The 16154-nt window shown below is 33.7% G+C and overlaps 4 protein-coding genes across 5 annotated transcripts; 1 reads left to right on the top strand and 3 right to left on the bottom strand.

Annotated features, from left to right (window-relative positions):
- Positions 1–110: 110 nt before the first annotated feature.
- Positions 111–2881, bottom strand: LOC105193706 (receptor-binding cancer antigen expressed on SiSo cells). Its single transcript, XM_011158261.3, has 4 exons — positions 2418–2881; positions 1627–1779; positions 1447–1554; positions 111–1379 (listed from the first exon to the last, which is right to left on the bottom strand). The coding sequence occupies exons 1-4, from the start codon at positions 2580–2582 to the stop codon at positions 1194–1196; spliced, it is 612 nt and encodes a 203-aa protein (XP_011156563.1). The 5' UTR covers positions 2583–2881; the 3' UTR covers positions 111–1193.
- Positions 2882–2918: 37 nt separating this feature from the next.
- Positions 2919–5047, top strand: LOC105193705. The gene is made up of 3 exons (XM_039452629.1): positions 2919–3989; positions 4354–4421; positions 4696–5047. The coding sequence occupies exons 1-3, from the start codon at positions 3758–3760 to the stop codon at positions 4729–4731; spliced, it is 336 nt and encodes a 111-aa protein (XP_039308563.1). The 5' UTR covers positions 2919–3757; the 3' UTR covers positions 4732–5047.
- Positions 5048–5649: 602 nt separating this feature from the next.
- Positions 5650–11816, bottom strand: LOC105193709 (waprin-Thr1). The gene is made up of 4 exons (XM_011158264.3): positions 11598–11816; positions 11121–11186; positions 6240–6416; positions 5650–5899 (listed from the first exon to the last, which is right to left on the bottom strand). Exons 1-4 carry the CDS (start codon positions 11602–11604, stop codon positions 5805–5807), a joined length of 345 nt encoding a protein of 114 aa, XP_011156566.1. The 5' UTR covers positions 11605–11816; the 3' UTR covers positions 5650–5804.
- A 1678-nt stretch (positions 11817–13494) lies between these two features.
- On the bottom strand, positions 13495–15463 carry LOC105193710 (waprin-Phi1). 2 transcript variants are annotated; one of them, XM_011158265.3, is made up of 3 exons: positions 15213–15463; positions 14244–14508; positions 13495–13821 (listed from the first exon to the last, which is right to left on the bottom strand). In XM_011158265.3, the coding sequence occupies exons 2-3, from the start codon at positions 14470–14472 to the stop codon at positions 13601–13603; spliced, it is 450 nt and encodes a 149-aa protein (XP_011156567.2). In that variant the 5' UTR covers positions 14473–14508; positions 15213–15463; the 3' UTR covers positions 13495–13600. The 2 variants fall into 2 exon arrangements, with proteins under 2 accessions (XP_011156567.2, XP_039308562.1); XM_039452628.1 differs by lacking the exon at positions 15213–15463 and adding an exon at positions 15010–15158.
- Positions 15464–16154: the final 691 nt, after the last annotated feature.

Genomic DNA, 16154 nt, shown 5'->3' with positions numbered 1-16154 from the left:
GTTACGCAATAACTACGTTTCATTAATTGAGTAAATACTCTTAAATACTCGATAATCACGTTTCTCGATCAAATGTTTAAAAATTGGGTATTTCGAAATTTAAACGTAAATGTAAACGAATTTTTTTTTTATTACGAAACACTTTAAAATCCATGCTTCATGCCGTTTTCTCGGCATTCGTGTAACGAATAACAGAAAAGAATGTAACAAATCGAAGCGTCATACCAACGTCTCTCTCGTATCAACGTCTTTCCTAGCCTGCAAAATTCCAGCTTCCAATAAAATTCGCGAAGATTACAGATTCGTAAACGTAACAAAAAAATATTTATGAAATGGCAGATTCCACCTGATTAATGTACATCGACTTATTATAAACTTACAAAACGATTATTTCACTTACATAGAAGCTCAGACGCATCACATTCGAGATTGTACAAAATTCATATGGAATGTTTACAAACACTACTATTTTTAAGAGAGATAGTCATATCGACGCTGTTTACACGTTAATTCTTTCATTTTAAGAAATATCAAGAGAAATCGATGTATTTTTACTAACTGCGAGTTCGATTGGACGCACTAGTGAACGCATATTAAAGTCGTCATACATAAATCAACGCGAAGATAAGTAATGCGATATGTCATTTTTACTTCAGTTAGATCAGTGTACAGCAGTTTTAATGTATACCAGTGCGCACAGTGTAATCCAATCAAATTTGCTATGAGAAAAATATTCGCAAGCATATTTACATGCTCCGATAAGGTATCAAAACAAAAACAAGTTCAATCTTCTAAGATAATAGAAATATTATGCATTAATGCAACTTTCACTCTGAAGTCAATGTATTGCATTTTTTTCATGATTAAACCTCTAGTGCCTTTTTGGAAGATTAAAAATATTTAATATATACAAGTATAGGATAAAAATAATACATTGCGCGTCATTTTTTTTTTTTTTTTTTGAAGATGCAAGATCTGGAGGAATTTTCGCGTCATATTTTTAAACTCGCAATGAACAGTCATAAAGAAGCGAGAGAATAATGAAATTGATACAAGACATTAAAAATTGTTGAATAATAGAGAATTAATATAAACATGCCAATTTCTATATTAAAAATATCCGGCATGTGACCCATTAAGTTGTACATTATTGTGTATTTTGATATTAATCCCCACATGTTTGTAGTCTCGCATCAGGAACATAGTTTTGCACCTAGGGGTTGCAAAGGTTTTGCTGTACGTTCCAGTCTTTTCTGCTGTTGTTCTATTAAGCGCTGTTCTCGTTCTCTCCTTCTTTGCTCTCGTAACACTTTGGTAGAGTCGTCCATAGCGTCCACTTCCCAACTGGCGGTGTTTTCTTCCCATTCTCCCAATTCATTCTGGACACAGGACAGAAAGTATGTCTTTCTGAAGTGTTACAGGCTTACTTTAAAATATAGTACTTACAGTTGGAACATGATCCATGGCCGCGAAGTTTGCAGCATTGCGAAAGCTGTCTGCATGCTTATCCTTTAGTAGAATCTTCGTCTGTTTAGTGATTTTTGGAGTCATATTCTATGAAAGATGCAAAGTAAAATCTTTAGTATTTTCACTGAATCAACTGTTTCCAGGATTAGTTTTAGTTACCTCAAAAAAGTTAAGCTGTTCTTCAGTGGGAGTTTCAGGAGGCTTGATCACTTGTTGTCGATATTGTTCTATCTTTGCTTGTACGGTGTTAATTGGTTTGTCTGGTATAACAACAACTGGATTTTCTTCCCACTTATCCCATTGCTCCAATTCCTTAAATAAGCATACCCAATAAGCATTTATTATAAAATTCAAACAAGAAGCAATGATGTGTCTTCTTTTTTAGTATAATCTATGAAGACATCATTATATTTTCTCTAACATTCTAGATATTAAAATATTTCTATCAATATCAACAATAGATCAATAATAAAGAATATATTTATATAACTACATAGAAAGTAGATTTTTACAACATTATGGGTGTTTTCCAACATAATGTACACAGGCAACACTGTAATGCAATGTATGATTCAGTAATTTCCAACTATGACAAAAGTCAACACAACTAAAATGCTATGATTGACTGTGTCGTCATTTGTAATAACGTGAGAACATCATGATTTTACTTGTCACATACAAGTACTTCTTATACAAGATTTTTTATGACATTATTGTGATATTGAATAACAAATGATACAGCTTTTGATATTGTTACAACTTCTGTGTTCTACCTATGTTTATAGATATCAACGTTACATTTTTGGTGATAAATAATGAAATAAAAAAGCTAAGTAGCATTTCAGCTAGAAGTCGACACTGTATAATACAGTGTACAGCATTATTCTGTTGCTGGAAAGCACTTCATTATTCTTATATAATTTTATTGAAAGATTTTAATTGACAAGTACCGTTGAGTTAGTCAGGGCGTTCGGTACTACGCCGACGGTGGACAGGGGCACAGAGTCGCAGGACGATCGTCTTCGACGTCGAAGGCAGCACATCGCGCGCTTAAATACTCCGACAAGCAGCACGAATAGGGCCTTCAGCCGATTTATCAAAAATTCCACAGCCATTTTTCCGGTCTTTGTCGGCTGAGGGACGGAGAACTAACCTCTCCCCTCCGGTTAACCGAGGAAGACGAATGTTTACCAGTCAATTACCGAGTGCAAACGCACCATTGGCAGTCCATTTTGCGAGTCGCAACGATGTTGTCGATCCACCCTCACATCATCTTGCGCCTCTCTCTCACACAATACAATTTTATTAGTAAACTGGAAAAGACTACGGCCTGCCTGGACGTACATAACCTATATCCCTGTACAAATGATGCGTTGTCACATCGATCGCTCGATATCGACTCTCGGACGACTCTTCGACATCGAACGACACGATTGTCGAGATGGGGTTAAAGTGGAGGTTCAATTTGACTCATTTCAATCATATTATTTATTTTTATTTAAAAATTATAATTATAATTTGAAACATATAAGTTTTAAAATATAATAATTTCTATCGTAATGCAACAAATACATGTATGCGAAGTTGAAAGCAGGATATATTGAGTGTCGATCAGTCGATCTTGACGCGTGAAGTTGTACGCGCGAGAGACAAGGCCGTTCCTCGCAAACTTTAGTTGTATTCACGTTTCACTTGCGGAACGCGGCGGCCGCGGGGCAGAACGGGTGTCATTGCGACGCATTTAACAGGTGCAGAGTGAAACTTGGCAGTAAATATTAACTTTGCATTGATATTTACTGTCAATTTAACCATTGAGTAATACAGATGCTTGTATATAGCCGCGGGCACGGCGTCGATCTCAGCACGTAAAATTGACCGCGCGGGAAACGAAGCCGGCTCGCCATTTTGATCCCTCGGCCTTTTCGTTTGATTGCAGAACACGGCGGTCGCGATGCAGATCGGGGCGAGAGCAAGTGGCCTTGCAAATTCCTTAAATGAGTAAGCAAAATCTGCACTAATCCCGCAACAATATTTTCTGCCAAGCTAATCGTAACGTAATAAAGATTCGGTGCTTACATAATTGATGATCCGTGAAAACGCGCATTCTGTAATAATTAACATCGAAGAAATATATCGCGCGCGAATATAGTTGATAATACGACGAGCATTGTACATCGCAAGTAACGCGGATATCTCTTAATAATATTAATATGCTTGCTCTAACAAATGCAAAATAATCATAAAGACAACGTATTTGTTATTTGTTGCTTGATAACGTTGGGAAAACTGCATGAACGCGAAGTTAACAGCGGGACATGTAGTGTCATTGCCGCGATCGATGGCGTGGATGCGCGGCGCGACGTCGATCCTGTCGCGTGAAGTTAACCGCACGCGGGTGACGAAGCCGCTTCTCGCCATTTTAAGTTGTATTCACGTTTTACTTGGAGAACTCGGCGGATTCGGGGCAGACCGGTTCCAACTGCAACGGGTATCATTGCCGTCATTGCGCGCCGCGTTAACAGGTGAGCGAAACTTATATTAACTTCTCATTAATATTTACTGCCAATTTAATCATTGCGTAATATAGATTTGATGCTCGTATGTAACGCGGCTGTGGCGCGACCGCAGCGCGATCGATCTCGGCGCGTAAGGTTAACGATTAACCACGCGTTGGAAACGAAGCCGCCCAAGCAGAACAACAAGTCAAAATGACATCAAAGTGATTCACAATTGTGTCAAAATGACATTGAAATAAATCGTAATTGATTGAAAAGTGACTTTTAATGATCATTTTGCAGTCACTTTGACATTATTTTGACGTCTTGATGACTGCCTGTCCTGCTTGGGCCGCTCGCTATCTTGATTCGCACTTATATCTGATTGCAGAAGGTGGCAAACGCGTGAGACGGATCGGAACCGGAGCAGCGAGGAGCGTCGCAGCTTGTTCAACAGGTGTAAGCAAAACAAATAATGCATAATAAATTGGTGCTATATATCAATAATCCGTAAAAAACGCGCGCGTATAATAATTAATCGACTGAAGATGTATTGCGCGAATTGATAATGTGACAGTTATAGCATTATTAAATCGCGAAAATGTATGGATATTTAATATGTAGCGTCGCCGTCACGCGCGTCGCAAAACGCTCGTGACGTCAAGTTGATCGCGCGTGGAAGATGAAAAGCCGCTTCGCCATTGGTAATTCCATTTGATACTTTTTTTTGCAGAATGCGATGGACACTTATACAGAATGCGAAACGTAGTGGCTTCGCGTGGAAATGAATGGCATCGCGATTTAATTGGTAAGCGACATTTATACTAATAATGCATTTACGATCTATGCATACTTGACAAGTTTATTTGAACATGTGTGACCGACCTAAAATGTCGTTTACATTGCCGATGAGGCATTAAATGTTAATCACGCTTCCTTGGAATGCTACTATGTGTGAATTTTCACTCAAGTATAAATTTAAGTTTAACCATACAATGATATACAGTATTGTTATAATAACACTGTATAAAAAAATGTGAAAAAAGTGTGGAAAAAATAAAAGTGTGTTTCGATTTGGATCAATACGTAAATAGGAATTAAAGTTGGAGAAATATACAGAGCATATAATTCACATTATAGTGACTCTGATAAAACTCCCTGTAAAAGTTTTCAAACCTTTAAATTTTTCGTTTATAATTTTGGAATAAGTTTTACGGTACAATTTTTGCGCTACAATTTTCTGATTTGTGCAATTTATTTTTATTTTTAAAAACAATTCACTTGTTGTGTTAAATAATAACTTGAAAGTTAAAGATGAGGACAATTCTCGTTGTTGAAATTAACTTAGATAATTTAAAAAAGATAATATTTTTTTATTTAAAATAAATGTAGAGATAATATACATGAATTTTAATAATATAGATAAAGATAATATAAATTTATTTCTTTATCTAGATAATTATTTAATTTTATATAAAATATGGCAAATATTGTTATAAAGCATTTGCGACTAAACCAGCGCAGTAAAATATGTTTAAAAACTAATAATCTGCATATTAAATTCGTGATTTTTATATAATTTTTCAGAAAATCGCGGATTTAACACAGATTTAATGTGAACATGCTAACTGTATTGTTAATCGATAAAAATAAAAGAATATTAAGTAGATCCGGTAGATTCGCCGTGTCCAAAATTAGAAAAAAGCTGCCGATAGTCTGCGTTTTTTTTTTTTTTGTAAACTATATCTGATCTGTTCTTCTGTAAATTGCTTGTTTAACATATAATAAAATTTTAAAAATTTCTTATTCGCCAATAATTGAGAAATTCGATCGCAGATTGTCCTAGACACGTGTGCACTTCTCGCGCCGAGTGTTGCGGTCATATTGGCACTTCTCATACGCGGCACACTTCACTCCATTGCAGTAAACGGCCTGATCTGTAAAAACACACAACAAAACGTTCCGGTAATTTAATACGCTTAGGAAGTAAAATGCGTTTCTTTTCTTTAGGTACTTCTGTACTTGAATCTACTTTAAACTTTTATAATGAAAATTCTCGAAAATAAGCGAAGGGTATTTCATCTTCGATTTCATTCGTTTTATGGATCTAACGTAAATCGAGGAATTTTTATTGTCTGAAGGAACATGTGGATTCTAAAAATACTGTTTGCCTATTATAATCGTGATAGGTTATCGCGAATCCAACATGATGCGGAACAGCGAAGAGTTAATTCTACCGTGAAACAAGATATCGAATTAGTTCTCGTATGTACGTACTGCTCGAGCCCTTGTACCCGCCATCGCCGCCGGTGTTGACGGGGCTCGTGTCGGCACACGACGTGTAGCCACATTTGTTCGGGCAGCATTTCTGATTGAATGGACACTGTCCATCGCCTATGCACCTGGAGCCGCAATTGGTCACGGTGTTCCTCATCGGGCAGTTACCGCTTTTGTCTGAAAAACGATTGACGATAACATTAGCTTACAACAAAAAAAAACTTATTTTTAATAGATAAGTTGTTATAAATTTTTGGATATTGAAAACGACATTGCAAGTCAAATTTTATCAGCACGTTAGGTTTCCGAAATGATTAAGATTTAATGTGTTTTTGCTAATATACATGATATAATTTATCGTAATAGGTTTCGCTAAGATACTTAAGTCGAATAAACACTAAATAAGGCCTATTTTTAAATTTTCCATTTAAAAATATGCTTTACGCCAATATTATATGCTTAAAAGCTGTCGTAGGAAGCAGATAAAGAGAGGTTGGAAAATTAGATTCGGCAACAACGCGACTGTTTTGTGGAATAAAAACTTGTAATGAAGTAGATTTATGAATCATTTTTATAAAAATTTGCTACAACGTTTATTAAGTGTACATTGGTTTATGGTTGTAACATTGGGATGTCGTATGACTCCGTGTGAGAGCGACGAATTCGTAAGAAACGTATGTATATAGGGATTTTTAAATTCTTTAACGAGAGTTCCTCACAGATGAAAGTTTTAGATTTGGATGACATATAGAGACTGATAATCCCACTCGCTAGGTGATGTACAGAAACTCATAATCCCATTAGTTTTATTACTAAAAATACAGTTATGACAAATACACATGATAACAAGTAAGAAAAAAACCAGTAAATAGGAATCAGCGCGGAAAACAGTGCTCATTTGAATTGATTGATTTTACTCACAAAAACTTTAATCAAACATTTTGAGATTTACACATTCATTTGACAAAAATAATACAGACCTTTCGGCTTATTATTAAGCCATTTTCAGTGTTTGATATACTAATGTGATGTTTATAACAACAACAGCTGAGCTATATTCCATCACCTCCGTTCAAAGGCGAAACTGCAAAAGTTTTGTGTCTCAGCCGGATTTATTGCAGGAGGAACAGGCTGTGTGAAAAAAAACCAAACGTATGACACATAAATTCAAATGTCTGCAGAAAAGATAAAATTTAGATTTGCACTGTATTTATAGCTTCCATGAACAAACGTGAGGAGTCAAATTGTGAAATTTATTTTGTCAATTTTTCTTAAAATTGTAATTAATCTTGGAAAAGTGTTCATTACTCTTTCATATCTTTACCTCGACGCAGTTTATACAATGTCAAGATTAAAATGAGAACGAGTGTTGAGCCAACAACTTTAAAATGCTAAGTAAAGTCAACCAAATAATGTTCAACATGATAAATTCATATGAAATAAACACTTTGAAGTTACCATTTATTGTCGTTACGCTTACCGAGTTGAGTAGTAACTTTTTCTTTCTTTTTTGTGGATGCATCATCATTTTGCTGAAACGACGTTTGACCTGTAACTAGAGCAATACATGTAATCTGCTGTATATGTATAACTGCAGCAAATATTATTCTTTTTTTCATTATTACATAATAATATGCTATACTGACTCGAAGTTCCAGCCAGGTTTGATTTCGTCGTGTGTTCGTCTGGTGGACTTTCGGCTCCCGAAGATTTTGATCTCGTTTTGTTTCTGCCTGGTGAACTTTCGACTTTAGAAGGTTTCGATTCCGTCGTGTGTCCTGATGGACTTTTGTCGTCATAGCTTGGTGGATTTCCTTCCCTAGTATCTAGTGAACTTCCGACTCCGTTGCCTGGTAGACTTCCGGCCCCACTGCGTGGTGAATTTCTATTTCCCCTGCTTGGTGGATTTCCAGCCCCATCGAATGGTGAATTTCTGCTCTCACTGCTTGGTGGATTTCCGGCCCCATCAAGTGGTGAATTTTTGCTCCCACTGCCTGGTTGATTTCCGGCTCTACCAAATGGTGAATTTTTGCTTCCACTACCTGATTGATTTCCGGGTCCACCGTTTAGTGGATTTTTTCTTCCTTTACCTGGTGGATTTCCGGCCCCACCAAATGGTGAATTTCTGCTCCCACTGCCTAATGGATTTCCGGTCCTATTGCCTGGTGAATTTCCGACTCCAAAAGGATTCGATCCGTAACGAGCTGTAAGTACAGTGCAAATTGAATTTTACCTTTCCTGTAGGCATTTGAATTTATGTGCCATCCGTTTGGTTTTTTTTCACACAGCCTGTTTCTCCGGCTATGGATCTGGCTGAGACACAAAAGTTTTGCAGCTTCGTCTTTAGATGAAGTGATGGAATATAGTTCAGCTGTTGTTGTTACAAGCCGCCACATTAATGTATTATACACTGAAGATGGCTTAAGAATAAGTCTAATCATCTGTACTATTTTCGTGAAATTAATGTATAAATCTCAAGGAGTTTGATTAAAGTTTTTTGTAATTAAAATCATTCAATTTAAATGCTTACTGTTTACCGCGCTGATTTCTAAATGTCCGTTTTTACTTACTTGTTATAATGCGTATTTGTCATAGCTGTATTTTTAATAATAAAGCTAAGGGACTATCAGTTCCTGTACGTACATCACCTATAGCAGGTGAAATTATCAATCCCAATATGTAATCTAAACTTAAAGATTTCCTCTGTGAGGAACTCTCGCTAAAGATTACAAATTAAAAAATCTGTATATGCGCTTGTTTGGGATTGTAGGGGACTGAAATTAGCGCGATTGTAATTGCACGTTTTTGCTGCGCGTGAGCGGTGATGAACGCGACGGTCATTACCGTCAGCGTATCGACGCCTCAGGCGCCCAAACACGGGCTGCCACTCAGCGGTCAAATTGACGAAGATATAAATATAAACTTTCACTTGGCCGAGTATAGAAACAAGTAAAAAATCCTTTTAGAAGGATCCTGATGAGATAAATAATATCGGAAAATTGTTTATTGATTACCTCTGTTTCCGGATCTTTCTAGAAAGGCTACTGTCGTTAAAAGGAGCGAGCACAGAGAACCCGTCGCAGTTGATCTCACGAATTCGAAGTAAATTAGTGTCGAACGGTACATGCAAATTCTCTGCGCTCAGCCGATTAATGATAGTCGTTAAGAAGACGGACTCTTTCCAGCGTGTTGAGATTATGTCTGTTTAATTAGAATTTTATTTAATTAGAATTTTTGCTCGCTTTATCTTACGGGTGTTATATTAATTACATATTATTGTATAGTAATCGCTTTAGAGATAAATTAACGCTGGGTTTTTTTTTTTTTTTTTTTAATAGAACTGAGAATCCAATCGAATTCGTTTATTGCCGTTTTATTCTTCGTTCTGTCGCTCCTTCCGTTACTTCTTTTTTTCAATCTTTTCACACCTCTCGCGAACAACGTTCCTTATAAATTCGTCGCTTTCACACGGAGCCATACGACATTCCAAACGTTATAACCACAAAATAATGTATATTTAACAAATGTTGTAACAAGTTTTTATAAAAATGACTCATACATCCATTTCGTTACAAACTTTTATTCCACGAAACGGATGCGTTGCTTATTTTCCCACTTCTCTTTACCTACTTTCTATGACACACTTTTTCTATGACACACATATAATCTAAGTATAACGTATGTTATTATAGTAAATTTAAAAATGGAACTTAGTGTTTATTCGGCTAAGGTATTTTAGCAAAACCTATTACGATAAATTATATCGTCTAGGTTAGCAAAACGTCATTTATTGCACATTAAACCTTAATTATTTCGGAAATGTGCTGGTAAAATTTGTCTTGCAATGTCGTTTTCAACATCTAAAAATTTATAATAACTTTTCTGTTAAAAATAATAAAAACAACCACAACAAATACTAATACAAGGATCCAATTGATCAAATAAGATCTGTCTTTAATTAGTTGTAGTTTTATTTACATATCGGTCTATGTTTGCTTAATACAAATCTTTTTATAAACTATTGTAATTAACAAAAACTTTTCCGCGATTTTCGTAAGATTTATTTGTAGATTATTGTTTTTCTCTAGCTCTTACAATTTCTCGTAGTAGATTTTTTGGTACTGTTAGCAATTAGCTTCTGCGCGTTAATTAATTATTATTAGCCTTATGAATATCTCTAATAACTTATTACATTGTCTTTACTTTATTAGTACATTATTAAGAAATAATTGCGCTGTCTTTGCACATCAAACAGTTTGAATAGATGATAGTATCGTATAAGCTAATTACTAATGGCGTTGCAAATTGACCGCGAGTTGTGGAATCATAATCGACACATTCATTACGATGACGTGTATACACGTGATACTATAATTGAATATTACGTAGCTCTAAGTGTCCATTAAAATTTTCTTTATAATGCATCGTCACTCTTTTTCTGATATTCAAACACCTTTTGCAGGAAAAATAAATCTAAATTATAAAATATATGCGTAATAAAACGTTTTAGAGCAGAGGAAGAATAGATAATCTTCCTCATAAAAAGTTTGAGGTGTTAATAATTTTTGAATTGTAAACTATTAGAACTGAAAAGAATTCTAAGAGATAAATGATACATTCAATTTGTGCATGGAAAAGAAATTTCTATTTTAGAATTTTTATTTTTTATTAATATATAAAATAAAACAAGATGTATTTATTTCACTTTTGGCCAATTTTAGGGGTATAAAAAAAACAAAAAGAGATAGAAAAACAGAGAAATTATGCACTAAAAATAAAATATGGTAGAAGTTTCCAAGATTCGTATGCAAAAGTTTCAAAAACGCAATTCCGTACATTTACACTCGGTGTTTCCGCGCGTAAGTGATAGTGTTTACTCACAAAACGTCTGAGAGAACGTGCCGGCGACTAGCAAAATCAGCACGACCACGAACGGTAATAAGCTTCCTGGAAAGTAAATATTATACAAACTTTATATTGATTCTAGAGAACCATAATTTATACGAGCGACTCTTTGAAAGAAAGATTCGTCACAAATGTATCATTTACAGGAATAATTATATAATGATACACAACTATTTATTTCACATAATTTTCTTCAACAGTGCGGCGGTGAATGTATAATTAATGAAATAAATATTTAATTTACGTAAGAGCCTATAATAATATTTAAATATTTAATACATAGAATTGTTCTGGTACTTTCGCAGCATAAACTGTCATCAAATCTCTTCCAAGCGTCGCATACAACAATTGAGATTTATGCTAACGATGTTACGTGGAAGTCACGTAATTGCGTTCACGAGAAGTGCGTAGCATCGTCTTTAACTTTCAAGGTTGCGCAGTTTAAATACTTACGGTTCATTTTATGGGCCGTTCTTGGATTGGTACTGGGCTAAAACACCGCGATGAGGTTTCGATGAGACTTCTAGACGCTGATAAAATCATCGGCTTTTATAACGTTTTCCACCTCTACTCTGGCATTGAGTGTGTTCACGTCGAAAGGAGAATGAGATACATAATAAATCGCGATTCGTGCTCGTTTACGTAGCGTAGACTGATCTAGGAAAATTTCTCTCCTCTTAATACCATTTACTCGAGCAATATCGTTTTTTCACATATTGCATCGTGACGTAAATGATAGGGACATAAGCACGGATATTGTGTGCAGATAAATGTCTCAATCACGTTTATGTTGCAATAACATAACAAAGAGCATTTGTGCGCTTCTTAAAATACTTTGAACAACATCATTGATTATTGTTGAAGGTTACGTCGAAGGATATCTTTTAATCTACATTTATCTTAATTAAGCAAAAAAAATATCTTTTTTCTTACACCTTAATTAATTTGAATAATTATAATTTATGTCTATTTTTAAAGAATAATTTAAATTTAGGAAAAATCCGGATGCTTGTAGATAAGATAAACTTAAATTTAGAAAAAAATCCCAGTTTTGGATAAGATAAATGATATCTCATTTAATCACGGATTATTTTTAACCGCTGGATCGAAAAAGTGTAATTAATTATAAAATGTCTTTACATATTTCATTGTTGAACTTTTCAGATTTGCGTTTTAAGAATAGCTGTTTGAGAAGTCTGTATTCTTACTTAGTATTCACAGTTGTTCAATCTTTGTTTATTGCCTCGAATAGATATCAATGACAATTAGTCAATAAATTTAAGGCTGCAATTACGTGGAGTTTGGAATTCACTTTGATATTCATTGAATTATCTATTAACGCAATTATTTAAAAAAATAAAGATTAATGCGCGAGGGTATTTCTACGCCGAGGGCACATTTCACAATTCTGAATCGTAAATCCATCGTTAGATAACAAACACGTTTAATCCTGGTTATCACGTAACCTTGACCTTTACTTTTATCAGTTTATTAGAATTATCGATTAATATGGAGATTCATTAAATGTTTCTTTACCTCAATAGCTTCTTTTCGTAATTTTATTCATATAAATTTTATTAATCTAATTTGTTATTCTTTGATATAAATTTCTCTTGAAATACAACGGATAAATTAAGAAATATAAATTTAAATATAATTATTTTATTAATTATATGTATGATAGTTTAAAGATGTTTTAGCTTTATAATAGCAGCTAAAACTTATCAAAATTAGAAAACTGCAAACTTCTTTGGTTTTTTTCTTAATCAATGATCAAAAATTTTGGTTTTAAATACCGCATTTTCATCACGAAACCAGCCGCAAAAAAATAAAAAATAAAAAATTTTGCTTATAAGGCCGCGAGAATGATTATATTTTGCAGCAGTTTGAAATAAATAACTTTTAGATGAGTAAAATTTAAATGAATTTTTGCAAGAATATTTATTTGAGTTTTATTAGTACATAAAAAAAGTTAGATTTAGTTTGTAATGCTATTTCGTCATTAAATTTTCAAATGAGTACGAAACACGATTTTACATAGAAATCAAGAGTAAACAAAAAATTAAATACTTTTTAAATTAATAAAAGAATTACTTTTAAGTTTCAAACACTCAATAATAACACGTAATAATAGAATAATCTAAGAAATTAAAAAATTTTTGGTAACACTTTGACAATGACACGTCCTTAATAGTCTCTGCTAATTTTTTTCGTAGTAACAGTATAATTGCAAGAATTATAACACAGATATACTATTTTATTAGTTTTCTTACCGTGTCGTATTAAATTGTAGACGAGAAAATTATTAATGGAACGCATATAAGATTGTAAACGTTAAAATCGCAAAAAATTGATTATTACTATAATTATTTTATTATGCAATAACATAATAATTATGAACTCAGTGCTGGATATATTAATTATTACAAATGTAATAGGCATATATAAAATCGAGATTAGGAATAGTAATCGGTGTAATCGTTTCCGAAGCGCAGACCAATCGGTTGAATTGGAGCTTCGTCGGATCTAACTGCTTCAATCTCTGGCTTCTGACAAGCTAGAGCTCCACATCTGTTTTTGCAGCATTTTAAGGTCCCTTTGCAATCGTTGTCGCCATTACAAGTTGATGAGCATACCCATCTTCCCGTCGGTATTGATGGGCAAGCTCCTGGTTTCTCTGCACAATAGATTATTCATTTTTACAGGCTTGTATGTTTCATCATTAATTTATCGTGTTTCTCCATAAAAATTATTACAATATTTATAGAAATGCTACACAATCTTTATATAATGTATAACACAATAATTATGAGGTAAGAGTAAAAAATTGTCAAAATTCTAACTTTTTAGAAAAATTATTAATGAAACAGTTTTTTTTTCTAAAAAATATTTTTTAATGGGTTATAATATAAAAAAAAAATTGAAACTTACATAGGTCAAAGCCAAATATTTCTTTTTTAAATGTGTTGACGTAAATTGCATAAATTTCACTTCACTGTAATGTTTAATATTACAGTATATTTTATATTGCTTTAAAATGTTCCTATTTATTTAAATTGACAAATCAGACGTAATTAATGCAACCAGGAAATTACTCACCTGTCTGGGTAGGTTGCGTCATCGTGACAGGCATGGAGCAAATGGAACCGCCGCATCGGGTCGGGCAACATTTGCCGATTCCTGTGCAGTGTGCGTCAACGTAGCAGGATCGACCGCAGAACTGCACAGGTAAGGCAGGTGGACACGAACCTGGTTTGGCCGTGTATCTTTGTGTTCTCGCAACAGCGATCGTCGTCACAAAGACTAGAGACACGACTAGCAACTTCATTGTTTTAGCGGACACTATTAGGCACGGTATTAGGAGCTACGCATGACAAAGATTTCACTTTTAATAGGAATAAATAAAAAAAAAATTGATTTACTATAAGTATATTAAGTAATAAATTTACGTAAATTTATTAAATTTTAGTTTAAGAATTCGAGATATTTATTTAAAAGGACATATTAAATTTTAATAACGGCTTTATGACACAGTCTTAACAATGAATTTAACTAGTGATAGAAAAGATAATACAAACGAATACTTAAAAAAAAAAATGCATTAAAAATTTTTTATGTTACAATGTCCTCGGGAGTAATTATAATTAGCAATAAGCACACAGAATTCCATATAAGCTTCTACGTTTTTTTCAAGATGTAAATATTTTAAACGCATTTTTCAGAATAACGTTTTTTGTTATATTTTTTCTTCTCGACTTTTAAAGAACGTAGTAATTTATCTCATTAGCAAAACTTTTATTGTCATCTCTTCTTCACAATTTTATTTCAAAAAAATGGCATAAAACAACAATATTAAATTATTCACTTTAATAAATTAGTCTGGAGTTTATATACAACGTAACACTAATCAATCGTTTGCTCTATACCGGTTTCTTTTTTTTTATTTATTTTAATATCGACATTCGCGTTTAGTTGCTTTATTGATAATACGCAACACACTATTCGTGCGAGAAACGTGCGAATCACATAAAACACTTGACATATATATGCGATTTGTTTATGTCATACTTTTACTTAAAGAGTGTAGTCGGTAGCAAAGGTGATCAATGTTTCCTCGTTTTTGCCACTCAACAGAATGATACTTCTGGTATATATGCCTGTGTCGTCAGCTTCGTTGTTCCCCTTCCCATTAAACATCTCACCACTCCTTTCTGCGCGCAATATATATGGCAACGCTATATATGTATAATTATCACAATTATATAATATAATTATCACAATTTATAATAATTATTATTTTGGAAAAATGTTATTTTTTGTTTTTCTCTTCCAATAGTATTTATCCAAAATTAGATGCAATTGTGCTATAAAGTTGCTTCTGTTTTAAAGGTTGTTATTTCTTCATAATGCGTATCAAACACGCCTTTGAGTGTGGCCTTTATAATCGGAAAGCGTCAGTGGTAAACCACAACCGCAACTGTATAGTTCAAGCTCTAATTAATGAGGGTCCCAATTTAGTTGGACGGAAAGACGTGGTTTTGATCGAGACCGTTTCCTTCACGATGAAATTTCCTTTCTGATAAAAGGTATTTTGTTTGAGAGAGCAAAATTACCTTTGTTTTGATTTATTATTATACGCTATGTTAGAACACGATTTTTAGTTAAAAATTTTGAAATAAAAAAGTTCTCCTCTTTCTTCTTTTTTAAATACATATCAAGATATAAATAGTATTGAATCGATTACAAAAAGAAGAAATTGTAACAGTGGCAAATTACTTTGCAAGTATACTACAAAATAGTATTCGTTTAATTTTAATTGGGCAAACTTTAATAATAATAATAATAATAATAATAAAAGGAAGTAGTTTTCTGGAAGAAGATCCACTTGTGTCGAGGAAGTAATATGATATTCAAAGAGCAAATTCTTTTTAACCGTAACGTTTGCAGTGAATATCAAAGGTAACGTTGTACATTAGCCTGATTATTACCAGACATTATATCAGCGGAGTT

The sequence above is a fragment of the Solenopsis invicta genome, chromosome 8 (genome assembly GCF_016802725.1).
Source record: "Solenopsis invicta isolate M01_SB chromosome 8, UNIL_Sinv_3.0, whole genome shotgun sequence".
NCBI lineage: Eukaryota > Metazoa > Arthropoda > Insecta > Hymenoptera > Formicidae > Solenopsis > Solenopsis invicta.
Note: the sequence above shows the minus strand (reverse complement) of the source record. Positions and strands in the feature narration are given on the sequence as shown.

Excerpts from the sequence above, each read along its gene's own strand:
- LOC105193706 (XM_011158261.3), bottom strand. The coding sequence starts at position 2,582 with ATGGCTGTGGAATTTTTGATAAATCGGCTGAAGGCCCTATTCGTGCTG. Across the intron at positions 1,780-2,417 it reads ACGCCCTGACTAACTCAACG|GAATTGGAGCAATGGGATAA; the intron begins GTACTTGTCAAT and ends TGCTTATTTAAG. Across the intron at positions 1,555-1,626 it reads AACAGCTTAACTTTTTTGAG|AATATGACTCCAAAAATCAC; the intron begins GTAACTAAAACT and ends CATCTTTCATAG.
- LOC105193705 (XM_039452629.1), top strand. The coding sequence starts at position 3,758 with ATGAACGCGAAGTTAACAGCGGGACATGTAGTGTCATTGCCGCGATCG. Across the intron at positions 3,990-4,353 it reads ATTGCGCGCCGCGTTAACAG|AAGGTGGCAAACGCGTGAGA; the intron begins GTGAGCGAAACT and ends ATCTGATTGCAG. Across the intron at positions 4,422-4,695 it reads TCGCAGCTTGTTCAACAGGT|AATGCGATGGACACTTATAC; the intron begins GTAAGCAAAACA and ends TTTTTTTTGCAG.
- LOC105193709 (XM_011158264.3), bottom strand. Across the intron at positions 6,417-11,120 it reads CACGTTCTCTCAGACGTTTT|ACAAAAGCGGTAACTGCCCG; the intron begins GTGAGTAAACAC and ends ATCGTTTTTCAG. Across the intron at positions 5,900-6,239 it reads CGGGTACAAGGGCTCGAGCA|ATCAGGCCGTTTACTGCAAT; the intron begins GTACGTACATAC and ends GTGTTTTTACAG.
- LOC105193710 (XM_011158265.3), bottom strand. The coding sequence starts at position 14,472 with ATGAAGTTGCTAGTCGTGTCTCTAGTCTTTGTGACGACGATCGCTGTT. Across the intron at positions 13,822-14,243 it reads GACGCAACCTACCCAGACAG|AGAAACCAGGAGCTTGCCCA; the intron begins GTGAGTAATTTC and ends TCTATTGTGCAG.